Source organism: Mesocricetus auratus, unplaced genomic scaffold (genome assembly GCF_017639785.1).
Source record: "Mesocricetus auratus isolate SY011 unplaced genomic scaffold, BCM_Maur_2.0 Super-Scaffold_100011, whole genome shotgun sequence".
Lineage (NCBI taxonomy): Eukaryota > Metazoa > Chordata > Mammalia > Rodentia > Cricetidae > Mesocricetus > Mesocricetus auratus.
This window is the reverse complement of record NW_024429195.1, coordinates 65,352,438-65,369,077: the sequence shown is the minus strand read 5'-3', so window position 1 is coordinate 65,369,077 and position 16,640 is coordinate 65,352,438. Positions and strand designations below refer to the sequence as shown.

The window sequence follows — 16,640 nt, the reverse complement described above, 5'->3', positions numbered from 1 at the left end:
ATATATTGAGGTCCACATCAGTTGTAGATAATATTGATTTTTCAGTTGTTTTATTACATTCTTGAAAGATTTTATGATTTTTTTCAAAGAATGCAAAACCTCATGAAATGTGTTTGCACATTCAGAACACTCATAATACATTCTACTTTTTTTTAAAAAAATGAACTTCAGGAAACTTTAAAATGAATGAATAACAACAATGGAAAGGCATAGTGGCAGTCCAATCATCCCAATTATTTACTAGCTACCTCCATCTTTAGATTTCTAGCAGAATACTCAAAAACTTGGGATAACTGTGATGGAGTAATTATTTCATTTTGTATTGGTAATTGACGTATTTTGCTTTGGAAAAGAATGAGAAAGATGTATAATGAGAAATTATGAAAGGCTAGTAATTTCTCTGTCACAGTCTCCTGTTACGATTTTTCTAAAAACACTGAAAAATTCTTTTCTAAGTGGAAAATTACCATGTAAGGGCTTGATAGCATTTCCTCTTGTGTTCTTAGTTGATTTTCTAGAAAAAAATAGTTACTTATTCCTTAGGGATCATTTATTTCCCATTTTAAGTAACATTCTGGATTCATGAATGTTGTTTGTCCATATTGAAATAGTATAATCCCATAGAAGTGAGTTGCTCAGAACTAAGACTTTATTACTGACGTCTATTCTCTTTAATTCCAAACAGCTTGAGATGATGCTGGAGCCCAAAGTGTGGAGAGAGGCAGCGACTCAGGTCTTCTTTGCCTTAGGTCTGGGATTTGGCGGAGTCATTGCCTTTTCGAGCTACAACAAGAGAGACAACAACTGCCACTTCGACGCTGTCCTCGTGTCCTTCATCAATTTTCTCACTTCTGTCCTGGCAACATTGGTGGTGTTTGCAGTCCTAGGGTTCAAAGCCAATATCGTAAATGAAAAATGCATTTCACAGTATGGACAATTAATTTCCATTTGCTTCTCATGGCACAATTCTCTATAAAATATGCATCGAAGAGCCCGAGAGCTCATTCTCATTCTGCTGTATTTTTCAGAAATTCGGAGGTGATCTTGAAACTTTTGAAAATGGGAAACATCAGTCGGGATGTCGTTCCCCATCACATTAACCTTTCAGCGGTCACTGCGGAAGATTATCATTTGGTTTATGACATCATCCAGAAAGTAAAGGAAGAGGACTTTGCTGTTCTTCATCTCAACTCCTGTCAAATCGAGGATGAGCTAAATAAAGTTAGTAAGCCATGTCTGAGCAGCCAAGCAGTTATCATTCACTTCAAGTATGCATCATCCAAAGACTTGCTCAGCAAAATGGGTTGCAAAATGCCTGGGGATGCAGTTCCAAAATTTTCAGCTAGCTCTGCATCTCGTAGAGTATGTTTGCTTACAACGATTTTCATTATTTCAAAAAGCAAGCTCATTGATTGGATCACACTACTATACACTCTCACCATAAGTAAAGTAATGTCCCTTCCACACACATTTTGGTACAAAATTTAAAGTACAATTTAGATTTTCATTCCTGAGTTTTTGACGAATGATTGAGTGATAATGTTTGGTTTTTTGATGGTTCAATAAATTCTGGTTATGTCTTTTTCCTAGACTATAATTCATTTTAATCAACAAGGAATTGGGGAAAAGTAATAAATGTCCTTCTGTTGATTGTTGCTATCTACTTACATTGCCAAATAGGAAAGCCAGAATTGACCATTAATCACTTGCGCTAATATGGTTAACTATGCCTGGAACTCAGCATAAATATCTCACATTAGCACTATGGCTGAAGCCTTAAATAATTACAGTTTTGAATTCGAAGAGGAAATGTAATTTCTAGTTTGTTCATCAATTTTTAAATGAAATAGCACAATCATCTTGCAGGTAGTTTAGAATTTCACTTTTTAAATAATAACATGTTTCACTGTGTGTGTGTGTGTGTATGTGTGTATGTGTGTATGTGTGTGTGTGTGTGTGTGTGCACTTGCGTGTGCTCACTCCTCTTTATAGCTCCTCCTACTCTTTGTTACCCCAGGCAAAGTTTATGCTTTAATGCATATGAAACTTAATACATATATCTGTATGTATTAGTTTAATGTATTAACATATGTGTGTATGTTAGAAAAAGTAAGGAAAACACACCAAATAGGCAAAGCTTTAACTACTAAATGGTAAGAATCAGACAGCATAATCAATAAATGGGCTACTTTTTCCACCGACCACACACACACACACACACACACACACACACACACACACGCTATTTAGGAACCACAAATGAGAGAAAGCATGTGAGATCAGTCTAAATATGTTTGATATAATTATCTCCAGTTACATTTAGTTTTCTGTAAAAGATGGGACTCTGCCCTTTAGGACTAAGACAATTCCATCATGTATACAAACCACATCACATCTGCTATTCCTCTGTTGATGGGCACCTAGCTGGTTCCGTGACTAAGATGTTGTCAGTAGTACTACAATAACTTACGTTCAAGGATGCCTGTGATGTGTTAACTTTGAGTTCTTTGAGTGGATATCAGGCATGGTACAGCTGTATAATTTTAGTTTGGGGGAAAGCTTCATAGTAATTTCCATATAGATTGGACTAGTTACATTCCTACCAGTGGTATATAAAAGGTTCTTTTCTTCATAATCTCCCCAGTCTTTGCTGTGATATTTTTGATGACTGCTATTCTGACAAGGAATGGTAATATAGTTTGAATTTTCATTTCTGCTATGGCTACTGATGTTGAGCTCTTTGTGTGTATTTATTTGTACTTCATCTTTTGGAAACTATCTGTTCATTAGTCCATTTATTTACTGGGTAGTTTGATTCTTGTTATTTAGTAGTTAAAGCTCATTGTATATTGCAGATATCAATCATCTGTCAGTTGTATGACTAGCAAACTTTTATCTGTAGGCTGTCTACTGTCTTGATTGTTTCTTTTGTTGTACAGTTGTTTTAGTTTCATGATGTCTAATTTTTAAGTTGCTGGCATTATTTTCTCTCCAAATGGAGTCCTATTCAAAAAGTCTTTGTGCATGCCTATAGTTTTGTGAGTTTTTTCCTAACTTTTTTCTCTAGCAGTTTCAGTGATTATGAAAATTATCAATTAATCCAATTTTTCTGAACATTAGAATACAAGAACATAAGATTTAGATAAGATACACATGCAATGTTTTTAATTGAAGCCATGTGTTTTCATTTTTTGCATTTTTTATTGAATATAGATTCTTCTCTGACCCAATAAATTTTGACTACATTTTCTGTTCCCTTCACTCCTTCCATCTCCCCCAGATATTCCCTCTCCATTTCCTTTTCAGAAAAGAACAGTCTCCAAGAAGGAACAACCAAACACTACAAAATAAGACACAACAAGCTAAGGCAAAAGCATTCATCTTAAGGCTGGATGGGCAACCCAATAGGTGGAAAAGCGGTGTTTTCAAACAGTGCATTCTGATGACAGTTTCTCCTTCCAACTCCTCCCCACTTCCTCCCTCACCCATCTCCACATTCTTTTCATTCTCTTTCTAATTATATATAGAGAGAGGGAGAGAGAGATACAGAGACAGAAAGAGAGAGAGAGGCAAAGAAACAAAAAAGTGTTTCTTGCTTTTTTCCGTTGAAATTGATTTTTCTTAAAATAGAATATTGACATTCATAATTAATTCCTTTTATGTATTCTTTTATCTGTCTCCTTTATTCTATTATCTGCTTTCTTTCTTTCAGTTGACTAAGCTACTTCATAGGCCAGCAATATTTACATACATATATATTGTGTTTTGTTTTTATTACCATAAATCAGTATATATGTTCATAAACTTTAACAAAAATTTAAAAATATCATTTATTTACTAATACTTTATATTTCCAGGATCTTTGAAATAATAAGCAACACCATGTGGTTGTATATTCTGTTTAGCAACTTTGAACTATATTTCTTTCTTTGATTAATCAATACCATCAATCTGCCTTATGGGAATGAGAACACAACTTAAGGAATAAAAGCTTGTGTTAGCATTTTTCTTTGCAGTAGCTCTGCACTACGTAGTGATTTTCCAACCTTCACTGATGAATAGAAGCATCTCAGGCACTTGGTTTTGGTTAATGCTGTTCTTGTCTATGTTCTGCAGGCTGTGCAGGGCACTGGCTTGGCTTTCATTGCCTTTACAGAAGCCATGACACATTTCCCTGCATCTCCTTTCTGGTCAGTGATGTTTTTCCTCATGCTGATAAATCTTGGGCTTGGCAGTATGTTTGGAACCATTGAAGGGATCATTACTCCTATTGTGGACACATTCAAAGTGCGGAAGGAAATACTCACTGGTGAGATTCTTTTGACTTTCAACATGAACTGTGGTCCATTTATGCTGTTGAGAGATTAGAGACTGCAGTTGGACAGTGTTATATGCTGGATTGTATTAATATCGATGTAATAATAGATTATAATAATATTATGGTAGGTATTATTATTTTAGTGTATTAGTTCTACAAATGTTGCATATAATATAAATTACATTTAATTTTTTTGTTTTTTTTCAAGACAGGGTTTCTCTGTGTGTAGCTTTGGAGCCTGTCTTGGAATTTGCTCTGTAGACCAGGCTGGCCTTGAACTCACAGAGATCCCCCTGCCTGCCTCCGGAATGCTGGGATTAAAGGTGTGTGCCACCACAGCCTGGCTACTTTTAAACTTTGATCTTCCAAAAAGTAGATTTATTTTTATCCTATATTGCTTACTTGTCTAACGCTGTGGAGTCCACGGTAATTAGCTGAACAAAGAACTTATTTGGAGTTTATAGTTTCAGAGGGCTAGAGACCCTGAAGAAGCAGACAACTGGGACAGTAGATGAGAAGTCACATTTAGATCCTCAAAGAGGAAGTCGAGGGAACTACACACCACTTCTTTTAATTTTACTCCTCTATGTTAAAAGGGGACTGAGACATATGGTCATTATTATTTATATTAACTGCCAAGAAGACCTAAATAATAGCTTTAAAATGTGTAAAATTCATCTGGATTGCAAATGTATTTGTAAGCTTTTATAATAACAAGTGTCCCTCACCTAAGTTCATGACTCTATTTCTTAGATGCTGAGCAGGAAACAAATGTAGATAGTTCTTCCTAGTTGTTGACTGGATAATCAGAATACTCAGCCCTATAATCATTACTTTACTTTGCACACTCAAGCTGTTCAGGCAAGATAAATATGCAAATATGGGTTGATGGTGAAGCTTTTACTAATTGGAATTTGCCTGTTATGCTTGAATGACATATAAAGGCATATTATATTAATAAGATAGTATAATGACATTTAATATTTCAATCAACCATGAGCATATGTAAGTTTATCTAATATCATTAGAAGCCACACTAGACTCATTTTTAATTCAAAGTTGCATAGAGATTTCAAAATCACAGAAGCTTATTAAATGTAATAATCACCTATGAGTGTGTGCTGCCTGATAGGTCACATTTCTATTAATAGTGGAAATATGGTCGATATTTATTTTTAACATTGTCACATAATTACCCCTCAGTTATTATTTGCACTTGGTAGGAGAGATTCTGTAGAATTAAGGAGATCAGTTGTGTGCTATTAAATTTAGTAGAGGTTAATCCAGTATAACCCACTCCCAACATGTAATTTTCCGTAGAATCAGAGAAGCTATTGCCTACAACAAATTGTGGAAACTGACAACTATTGATTGAATATAGTGATTCATAATAAAGGAAAGTCGTGGCTTCAGGTAGAGGCTAATTTTTCATTTGTTTCTTTTCTTTAGTTATCTGTTGCCTCCTAGCATTTTGTATTGGCCTGATATTTGTGCAGCGCTCTGGAAATTACTTTGTCACAATGTTTGACGATTATTCTGCTACATTGCCTCTGCTAATTGTAGTCATCTTGGAGAATATTGCTGTAAGCTTTGTTTATGGCATAGATAAGTAAGTATACTTGATTGCATGCAGTTATTTTTCACCTCCATCTTTGCAAAGTTTGATCAATAATTCATTTTAAAGGGGAACAAAGTGAAAAGGGATGAATCTTCACCACGTCAAGTATTTCATGGTCTTTCGTTGATGGGACAGTTTGCTGATGTGTACTTCCCCAGTGCATGAGGGTTGAGAACTGTGTACAACATAAGGTTGTCTAGAATTCTAAGTACTGCCTTAATTCTTATTATCAAAAAATAACTTCCACACTTGAAAAGTATTTGATATGTTCCAAGAACCTTAAGTTTCTTTGTTTTCCACATTTCGTATATGGGGACAATAAGAAACACAAGAGGCTCCTAACTCATTTACAACCTGAACAGTATCAGATTTGTGACTCACAGATTCCCCCAATTCATTCTCAAGCTTATGCCCTACTTATTAGGCTGAATTTATTAGGAGAGAAGAGAGTGCAAGTGAGAGAGAGGGGCAGAGACAGAGACCAACAAGGAGAGACTGAAAGGGAGAGAGGGAGAGATAGAGAGAAGCAGAGACAGAGACACACACACAAAGAGTTAATGGTTTATAGTACCAGAAAGGTTTAGGAAAACGATCTCTTCTATTCTGAGATGCATATACATTCACTGCACATGAACTTCATATGCAATTAACTGAATTTTCTGTATGTCTAAACTCCAGCTACACACTTTTTATGTGACAAAAATGTATTTGATATGAAATGAAATGTCAAGTTCATCTCTGTGTATAAGAGATCTTTCAAGTATTTATTCAATATATTTAAAAGAATAATTGTCTCCACCTGACATATACAGATTGAGTGGTGAGAGTCCTGTGGATAGTGCATGTTAGACGAAGACTAGTGTCCTCAATAATGGGTATTGAATGTATATTTTGACAAAGTGGACACTGTCTTATTATTGTCCAATGCTACAAGTCAGAAGAATAGGAATTGTATTTAATAATCATGTTTTATCTGGTGAAAGCAGCAATAGAAATTTCAGAAGCAAGTTAAGTCTTGTGCTTTAATTGTGGATGAAAACTTAATGTGTCATCACAGAAATGTATGAGAATTAAGGGGGTTTGGGGGATGGCTTAGTGAGTAAGCACTTTCAACTAGCATTAAGACTGTACACACAGTTCAGCTTCCTAGAATCCATGTGAAAAATATTGGTTGGGCATCCCTCCATAAAGGAAGTGGAGGCTAGAAATCTCGTGGAAGCTGGCTAGCCCCAAAAGGTAGCATTAAGTAAGAAACTCTGCCTAAATTTGTCATGATTGAGGATGATGTGTTTTAGTTAGGGTTACTATTGCTGTGATCGAAAACCATGACCAAAAAGCAACTTGGGAGGAAAGTGTTTAATTTGTCCTCACTTCCAATCATAGTCCATTTTTGGAGAAGGTCAGAACAAGAACTCTAGGAGGCCTGGAATCTGGAGGCAGGAGCTGATGCAGAGTCCATGGTGTATGTGGAGGTGCTGATTATTGGCTTGCTTCCCAAGGGTTGCTCAACCCACCTTCTTATAGAACCCAGGACAAGCAGCCCAGGGATAGCACCACCAACTGTGTACTGGGCCCTCCCCTATTGATCACTAAATGGCGAAATACCTTACAGCTGGATCTCCTGAAGGCATTTCCTCAGCTGAGGCTCCTTCTTCTGATGACTCTAGCTGTGTCAAGCTGACACACAAAATCAGCCAGTACAACATACAATGTCAATCTTAGGGCAACACATCCACAACAATACAAATTACCACTGGGAATGTAGACTAGAAGGAACCCTTATTTATTGCTGTTGCAACATAAAATAGTGTAGTCACTTCAGAAGACAGTTTTCCAACTTGTGATAAAATGAAGATATTTTTATCATATGGCATGTATATATACACAGTTTGGTATTTACTAAGAGGAATTGAAAATATATTCCAGATAAAAACTTGTGCAATGTTTATAGCAGCTTTTCTCAATGGTCAAAAGTTGAAAACAAATGAATGGATAAATTCACCCAGAGAATAAAATATTGTTCAATCCTAAATAAATTCCTACCAAGCCATGAAAACATTGTTGGAAATATAAATGTGCATTGGCAAGAGACAGAAGCTGTAGTTGGTAATGCTGGATCTTGATGGATTTCAACTTTTACAACCTGTTTAGATAGTATCCAGAACAGTATTTGACAGTAGTTGGGGATAGGAACAGATATATAAATTGAGCCAAAGGGGTGTTTAGAACAGATACTTTAATAATGAATATATGTTGTCAAGGTTTTGTCCAAACCCATGGAATGCATAATGCTAATAACGAATCTGAGCTGATGATAATGATATTTCAATACAGGTTCATCATTTCTAACATGTATGTAACTTTAGTATAGGATGTTGATACCGGGGGACATGATTTGTTTGTTGAAGTCAGTAATATATTGGATTCAGCATTTCTAGGTCAATTTTGTTATGAACCTAAAACTGTTGTAAAATTAATTGTACATTAAGAAATGTTCTCTGGTGACTAACATTACACACACTTTTCAGATGGGAAATTGTTCCTTCTTGTGTAGAAAGACACAGTATGTTAAATGTATAGTTAGACAATTGGTTTAGACCTTGATTTCAAAGCTAAATTTCTTGATGTGTGACCACAGATCCATTAATTCCAGAGAACATGCAGCTAGGTTTCTGGCACATCCTTTAATATCTAGTTCATTGACGTAAATATATTCACCAACCCCACAGCTGACAGAGGACTGATCTCCAAAATATACAAAGAACTCAAGAAGCTAGTCACAAAACACCAAATAATCCAATTAAAAAAATGGGATGCAGATCTAAATAGAGAATTCTCAATAGAGGAATCTTAAATGGCCAAAAGGCACTTAAGAAATTGCTCAACATCCTTTGCTATCAGGGAAATGCAAATCAAAACAACTCTTAGATACCATCTTACACCTGTTGGAATGGCTAAAATCAGAAACACCAAATGATAGTTTACGCTGGAGAGGATGTGGAGAAAGGGGGAACACTCCTCCACGGCTGGTGAGGACGCAAACTTGTACAGCCACTTTGGAAATCACTATGATGGTTTCTCAGGAAAATGGGAATCAAAGAGTTCTTCTTAACCAGATGTAATGGCCAATACCAGCTCTCTAATTTATGAGCACAAGAAAAAAAGTACTGAGTATCATACAAAACCAAAGCTTCATTTTGATAAAGCAAACTAATTTGTAATAGAAAAATCTTGCAGCAATTTTTTCAAATATTATTTGTTACCTATATATGTGTTTATAATCAAGAAAAATTTCAACATAGATAAAGTGACATTCAAGTGAGGCTATTTTTGACAATTACAAGCTGTGAAAAGCTGTAGTTTAACATTATTGTGGTCTCACTGAAGAAATCCACTAGAGATCTGGAGTTACATTCTTAGAAAGTGTGTAAAAAATCAGTGACAGGGTGGCAGTTTTATTTCATTACCTTTTTTATGTGTGAGTATGTGGAACACATACTACAATGTACCCATGGGAGTCAGAGGACTTTTTTTAAGTGTTGGTTTTCTCTTAACACTGTGTAGTTTCTGGGTATCTAATTTGGGTCATCAGACTTGTTCACCAGAGCCTTTACCCACTGAGTCTTCTTGGTGGCCCTAAGATTCACTTTTAGTTGAATACAAAGGATGATAACTATTTTTTGCAATGGCTGTATACTGCTACCATGTTGGTGTTGTATACTTACAGGCTGAATTTGTTTCCCTATAAATTATACCACAATAACCAGACAACTCCACCTCCCAGTCCAGTGTAATTCTAATCATGATTCTGCTTCTTGGTTACTTTGCGAGTAGTGAAGAAGTCAGATGCCTTTGTTAAAGAGAAAATGGAGATGGCCTCAGGAAATTGTCACTGGGAAACTACAGGACAAAATATTAAGAGACGTTCCTAGGAGAGGAACTTGACTCAGATTGGACTTGAGAGATATGTGAATGAATTACAAAGTGGGAACATTCTTTCAATTATGTCACTACACAAAACAGTGAGAATTCCACAAAATATAAACACCTACTGGTGGTATTTTTTGATAGCATAGACTCATTATCATTTTTGTAAAATGGTAATCAGGATATTTAATAAAACTGCACATTTTGCATTTGTAAAATAGGTCATCATTCATAGTACACTTTAATTACTGACTAAGAATTTGCACTAAGCACACTGACAATGGTGTAATTTTATTTTATAAGTAAATATTCATTGTGGGAAGTCATCTACTATTGTGGATTTGTGTGTATGCATTCGTGCATATATTTAAAGGTGAACTTGTCTGTTTATGTTCCGGTGGAGGCCCGAGGTTAATGCTGGGTTCTCTTCTGTTGCTATCCATCTTATATTTTGGAAGGGGTCTATCCCTGAGCCAAGAACTTGCTATGCCAGCTAGACTGCTTGGCAAGTGAGCTCCTGGGATTTTCTAGTCTTCATCTCCTTAGTACTGAGGTTTATATGCATATTTATGTCCCTCAGATTTTTATGTGGGTGCTGTAATTGGAACTTGAGCCCTCATGCTTGTATAGTAGTCACTTAGCCTATGGAGTTATCCCTCTACCCCTTGAATTTGTGATCAGTACAAAACATACCAAAGTATTTAAATAGATATTTCTGTCAAGTTAGTAAGGCAATGTAATAAGATAGAAGGATAATTAAATATTTTCTTTTTACCTAGGTTTATAGAAGACCTAACAGACATGTTAGGCTTTGCTCCAAGCAGGTATTACTATTATATGTGGAAATACATTTCCCCTTTAATGCTACTAACATTGCTAGTAGCTAGCATTGTGAATATGGGATTAAGTCCTCCTGGCTATAACGCATGGATCGAAGAGAAGGTAAAATACAAAAAGAAGTTAGCTTATTTTGAAATGAAGACATGCCACCTTAGAAAGCTTTGTATTTTATTTGTTTACTTATTTGTTTCATAGTATTCAATGATGTTGTTTTTATTTGGGGGTATTAATATTTATAACTTGCACCTCCCACAGCTATGATGTTTATACACTGTGTATTTCTTTAGCAAATGACACTCGCCAGCCTTGTACTTATCAACCTACACCTCTTCTTCTTATCCATTGAAGAAGAGTGGCTGCATGGCCTTTGACTCTAGGAAACATAGTAAGCCTCCAGAAATATTTCCCTATAGACATTCATTACATTTTAGCTACTCACAATACTTAAAATGCATATTAATGGTGCAGGCGTAATTTAAATAAATAAGGAATAAAGGCTATATGACAGTTGTTTTCTATGAGCAGTGACTATGGAATGTGTGTTTCAAAGTAGTACTAGCCACACTAGCTCAAACATCAGATATGTGTTGGTTGTTATAGACCAGTATGTTTATTTTAACTACTCCATGTATAATAATTCTACATGATAATAACTCATTCACAATGGAAACACAGATCGGCCTGTCATCTTTATTAAAACCTTGGGACTGGATGTACTTCGAAGTCTAGGTTTTCAGATTTTTGAGAGATAGTATGGTACACATAGCAGATGTCTGTTGCTTGGTGAGTACCCCCAAACCTACTGACTGATAGTTTTCCTTATTGTCAATTCTTTTGATTTTTCTTTGGCTAACAGACACAGTTGCATTTGTTTGGGAAATGGGATCTCTCTCTCTCTCTCTCTCTCTCTCTCTCTCTCTCTCTCTCTCTCTCTCTCTCTCTCCCTTTTTTCTTTTATCTCATCCTTGGGTTCTCCTCTCATGCTTTATGGAGTAAGTGCAGAATTCTAAGAAACCAAAATATAAATGATCAGACTTTCTAATCATTGAGTTTGCTGAATGTCTCTTCTATTACTGTCAATCAGCGCAAATGAGATAATTATCCCAGAGTTTGACATATAAACCCAAGACCAATGTATCTCTTTCTTTCATATGCGTGCATTAAAAGATGATTGGCATTTATTTTTCCAGGCCTCGGAAGAATTTCTGAACTACCCGATGTGGGGTATGGTTGTCTGCTTCTCTCTGATGGCTCTTGCAATACTTCCTGTTCCGGTTGTTTTCTTCATCCGTCGCTGCAACCTCATAGATGATAGTTCTGGCAACTTGGCCTCTGTGACCTACAAGAGAGGAAGAGTCCTGAAAGAGCCTGTAAACTTAGAAGGAGATGACGCAAGCCTCATTCACGGAAAGATACCAAGCGAAATGTCATCTCCAAATTTTGGTAAAAATATTTATCGAAAACAAAGTGGTTCCCCGACACTGGACACCGCCCCCAACGGACGCTATGGGATTGGGTATTTGATGGCAGACATGCCCGATATGCCAGAGTCAGACTTGTAGCTGAAACAAAAGCAGAAACTGTACGGCTCATTGTTATTAATGAACGTTGGTTCTACTATGAGAAGCATCAGGCTTCACTTATCAGAAGGTGATCTCAGGTGTCCATGGCTGTGATCTTTAATCCCAACAGTAAAAGGCAGTCCAAGAAGAGCATTCCTCAGTTTACATTAGCACAGAAATTATTTCAAACAAAGCTTACAATGACTGAGGTCATATTTTGCCAGGAATTTTTAAAAAATATACTTTTGGCATATTTAAACTATTTCTATCTCTTAAAGAAACAGGCATTACCTCAGTTTCTAATGATTTCTGGACTTAATATTATTGACAATTTTAAAATCCCTGGTATATCTTACAATTTATAATTTTGCCTTCAGGGTAAGTCCCAGTATTACCAAGAACAGTTGTGTGAGTTCGTGCCTGTCAGCACGTTTCCATGAATACATTCTGTAGATAGGTCGTACTTACTTAGGCACTTAATTGAAGAAAACTGCAAAGTATTTTCTTATATGATAGCTGTATAGAGCAATAGTATCGAGGAGTGAGAAGGCGCTATTGCTGGATGAGATGTTAGATTTGGAGGTGACTGGGGATCACATGTGATGGCTGTATATTTTGTGTAAAATAGGTGGGTGAAAATGACCTAAGAGTGAGTTGCTCCACACTCTCTAGAATTATGCAGACTGCATTTTTCTTATGCCGTGTGCCTAAAAACCTACTTAATATTTATTGTGGTTTGAGATCACTTATAGTATATTTATATAATATACTTGCAATGTATAGAGATGCATATTGGGACTCTATGTGCTGATTTGGAAACTTGAAGCAAGTGTTTGATTTCACATATTTTTGCTTTGCTTCATTTTATGCAACTATAAATACCTTTTTTAAGTGATTGTTAAAACTGTATGGCATTTCATTTTAACTTACAAATAAATGAAGTTTAAACAATGGTGTTTGCTTCCCTCATGGATTTTCCTTGAATCACCTGAACTTGATTATGCCCCTTGCAATTCGTGGGCTAGGTTGTCTTGCATTTCAGTCAGCACTTAAGCATTTTATAATTATCATCACATTCCCAGTGGGATTAACAAAGTCACAGGGCTGAGACCACTTTATAGACAAGAATAGATTTTAATGATTGATGAGTGCTCTAACATGTCTCAAACTATATAAGAATGCATATAGCTTTAAACAAACTGTATACAGCTGAGTGTTTTCTTCCATTGTTTTGTGTATGACATTAGCTAAAGAACCAGAGATATGATAGAATAACCTGAACATACAATAGAGTTTTATTAATTATAACCAGTTTTCTTACCTCCCTTCTTTCCTTTACTGACTATTAAACCTATGCGCACACTGTGCAATCTAGGCAATGCTCTACCACTGAGCTATACGCATGCCCTGCCCAGCCCTGTTACGGCCCATGATTTATATGAGTCCTCTACATTTAGTCATTACATATAATTGCAAGTCTGTTCGTCTCCATTTCCTCCCCTAATCTGTTGCTGGTAATCCATTGTTCTACTGTCAGTTTCCAATTACACTGATGACTTTAAGAAACAAACAAGAAGCTTCACAGGTAACTACAATGGTGATTTTTTAAAAACAAAAAAAAATTCGCACATAAGTGAAAGCATGCAATATTTGACTCTCTGTTTCTGAAACTTCTCATTTCCTTGGTTTCTTCTGTGTTGTCCCAGATGGCAGTAGACTTTCCCTCTCCCTCCTTTTCCTCAGACTCTCCCTTTCCCTTCCTCCACTCCTCTTGGCTAGATAATGCTCCACTACTTTGACATATGACCGCTTCTTTATGCATCGGTGCTTGGGTGGGCACGTAAGTTGCTTCTACACCCTTATTATTTCACGTGGTGCTGCAGCAGATGCAGCTCTGTGAGGGACTGATTGTATTTCTGTTCTGACAAAGTTTGTACTTTGGGATCCTACCTTATCCAGTAAAACATATCTCTGTACCTTGTTCTCACACTAACTAAGAATAATGCAGGAAGTGTATTGTTTGGATTTGGAGAGCAATTTAAATCCATCCCAAAGTCCTCACTTGCTGCATAAGGAACATTGGCCAAGAAGTTGGAGCAAAGTGAAGCATCCCTCCTTTTGTATTTCCATGCTGACAATTCTTCAGTTGTCCTTTAAGGTAGCCTTTGACCTTATTTCAGCATCTGTTAAATCAAAGTCCAAGCAAGGTGTGGTGGTTCTTGTCTGTGATCCCAGTACTCAGAAGAGGCAGGGGATTGCTGTATGTTCAAGTCCAACCTGATCTACAGTGTGATTTGTAAGAAAGCCTGTGTTAGACAGACACCTGACTTTAAATAAATAAATAAATAAAGGTCAGCATTATTCCTTATATCTACTGAGCCAGTTGTACCTGATAATTATAACTAAAGTATAAACAAAATCATATTTTCCTTATTAATTTCCTATTCTTAACTCCCCTTTCCTTCATTAATTGCCAGTGAGAGCTTTATCTGATCTTTCAAGCTACTCTGGTATTTAGCAACAACGATGACAAAAGTTAATAGTTGGAAATAATCCCTCTCTAAAGTCTAAAATTTGAAGTAAATTGAGTTTTTATACTACATCATCAAGATTTGGCCTACATTTGCATCTGGGAGTGGCATAGCTAAGAGATGTATCTTTGCAATTACAAAGCAGAATGAAAAGTAGTAGAATCCTTAATGAAGTACTGAGCATGAAATGGATGAAGGAAGAAATGCCCTCATTGGTGAGGTTAGAGTCTCAGTATATGAGGCAGTGTCATGATATAATTAAGTGATGGAGCATGATTGCATAAAGATGTATGTGCATTTCTATACCTTTGTGTATTTTCAATATCATTAGCTTTCTGTTTCCTTTCTTTCTCTCTCTCTTTCTTTCTTTCTTTCTTTCTTTCTTTCTTTCTTTCTCTCTTTCTTTCTTCCTTTCTTTTGTCAAAGCAGGATCTCACCTTATACCAACAGGCAGGAGCTTATATAGGGTTGAGGTAGGGCATGGGAATCTCAGGATGGGGTAAGGTGACATGAGGGGTAAGGGCCAATAATATTCCACGTAGGTGGCAGGTAGCTAGGCAGGGTACAGTCTTATATCAGGCCTTGCTGAGTCACCCCCACGTGGAGGTTACAGGCCAGAGACAGGTCGCCAAACTGTAGCCAGGCTCAGGAGGTTACACTGGCCCTCACATCCAAGCCTTTTTAGGCCCAACAGAGGCATCCTCTAATTTTGTGGGCTTCTTATGCAACAGCCTATGACATCTAGAAAGGTCATTGTCTCCTTGTTATAGGGCAATCCCATTTAAACTATTTACATATAGGTACATGTGTATGTTTTTGAATGCTTCTGCAATAAGTAGGTTTCCACATGACATTTTCAAAGGACTTTATAGTCGTCCCTGTCCATACTCCATCACCTATCCTGCCCTCTCACTTGACCCATGTGGCCCTTCTTGCTCTCTCACGCGACATTTCCTCTGTACACCATCCGCATTTGGTCTCCCCTCCCTTAAAAGCCTGCCCACCTCTTACTATTTTCCTGATCTCTGCGGGTACTCTAATTTCAACACACACACATATCTGAAGATTCAAAGCTAGCACCCACGTATGAAACACATTATATGTCTTTTACGGGTCTGGGCTACCTCACTTGGAGTCATTATTATTTTGAAACAGACCCTCAGGTAGCCCTGGTTGGCCTCCAATGCAATGTACACATAAGGAGGATGTTGAATCCCCAAACCTTCCGCCCTCGCCTCCCAAAGTGCTGAGATTACAGGCATGTACCACTGTGCCCATTTTTTCTAAGAAACACTCCTATTTACATATCCATCCCCCCCAACTCCCTCACCCTCCCATCCTCCCATCCTTCCGACTGATCCCCCAACACACCCACCACCCACTTCCCAGGGACAGAGACACCCCCACAGGTGATTACCAAAGTCTGTCACATCATTTGGTGGAAGGCCCAGGTCCTCCCTTCTGAATTTTGGGCTGCAATAGTATTCCTCTATTGGGAATAGGCTTCCCAGTCTATCTGTGGCCCAGGAATAAACCCTGGATCCACTGTTAGAGGTTCCACAGACTGTCCTGGCCTCCCTACTGGCACCCACACTCAGAGTGCTTGGTTCGGCCCAATGCTGGTTACATTGCTTTACAACTAGGGTCTACATGCTCTCAGATGTCTCTGCGCATATCTCCAGTTCCCTCTAGGCTCATTTAGTCATCCTTCCTCCCTCTCTGCAACTGGACTCCAGGAGTACGATTCAGTGCTCAGCTGTGGGTGCCTGCCTCTGCTTCGATGAGGTCAAGGCTCTAGGAATGGTAACCAAGGCAGTCATCAATCTCACCATACGGGAAGGGCA

General features: G+C 37.2%; 1 protein-coding gene across 1 annotated transcript in view; it reads left to right on the top strand.

The window, feature by feature from the left end:
- Slc6a15 (solute carrier family 6 member 15) overlaps positions 1–13,216 on the top strand; it is a 45,084-nt gene extending 31,868 nt beyond the window's left edge. The window contains exons 7-12 of the mRNA XM_013111929.3: positions 686–927; positions 1,029–1,221; positions 4,117–4,309; positions 5,768–5,927; positions 10,643–10,805; positions 11,894–13,216. Of these exons, the coding sequence (XP_012967383.1) occupies positions 686–927; positions 1,029–1,221; positions 4,117–4,309; positions 5,768–5,927; positions 10,643–10,805; positions 11,894–12,265 (1,323 nt within the window). The 3' untranslated portion in view covers positions 12,266–13,216. The remainder of the gene's footprint in view (positions 1–685; positions 928–1,028; positions 1,222–4,116; positions 4,310–5,767; positions 5,928–10,642; positions 10,806–11,893) is intronic.
- Positions 13,217–16,640: the final 3,424 nt, after the last annotated feature.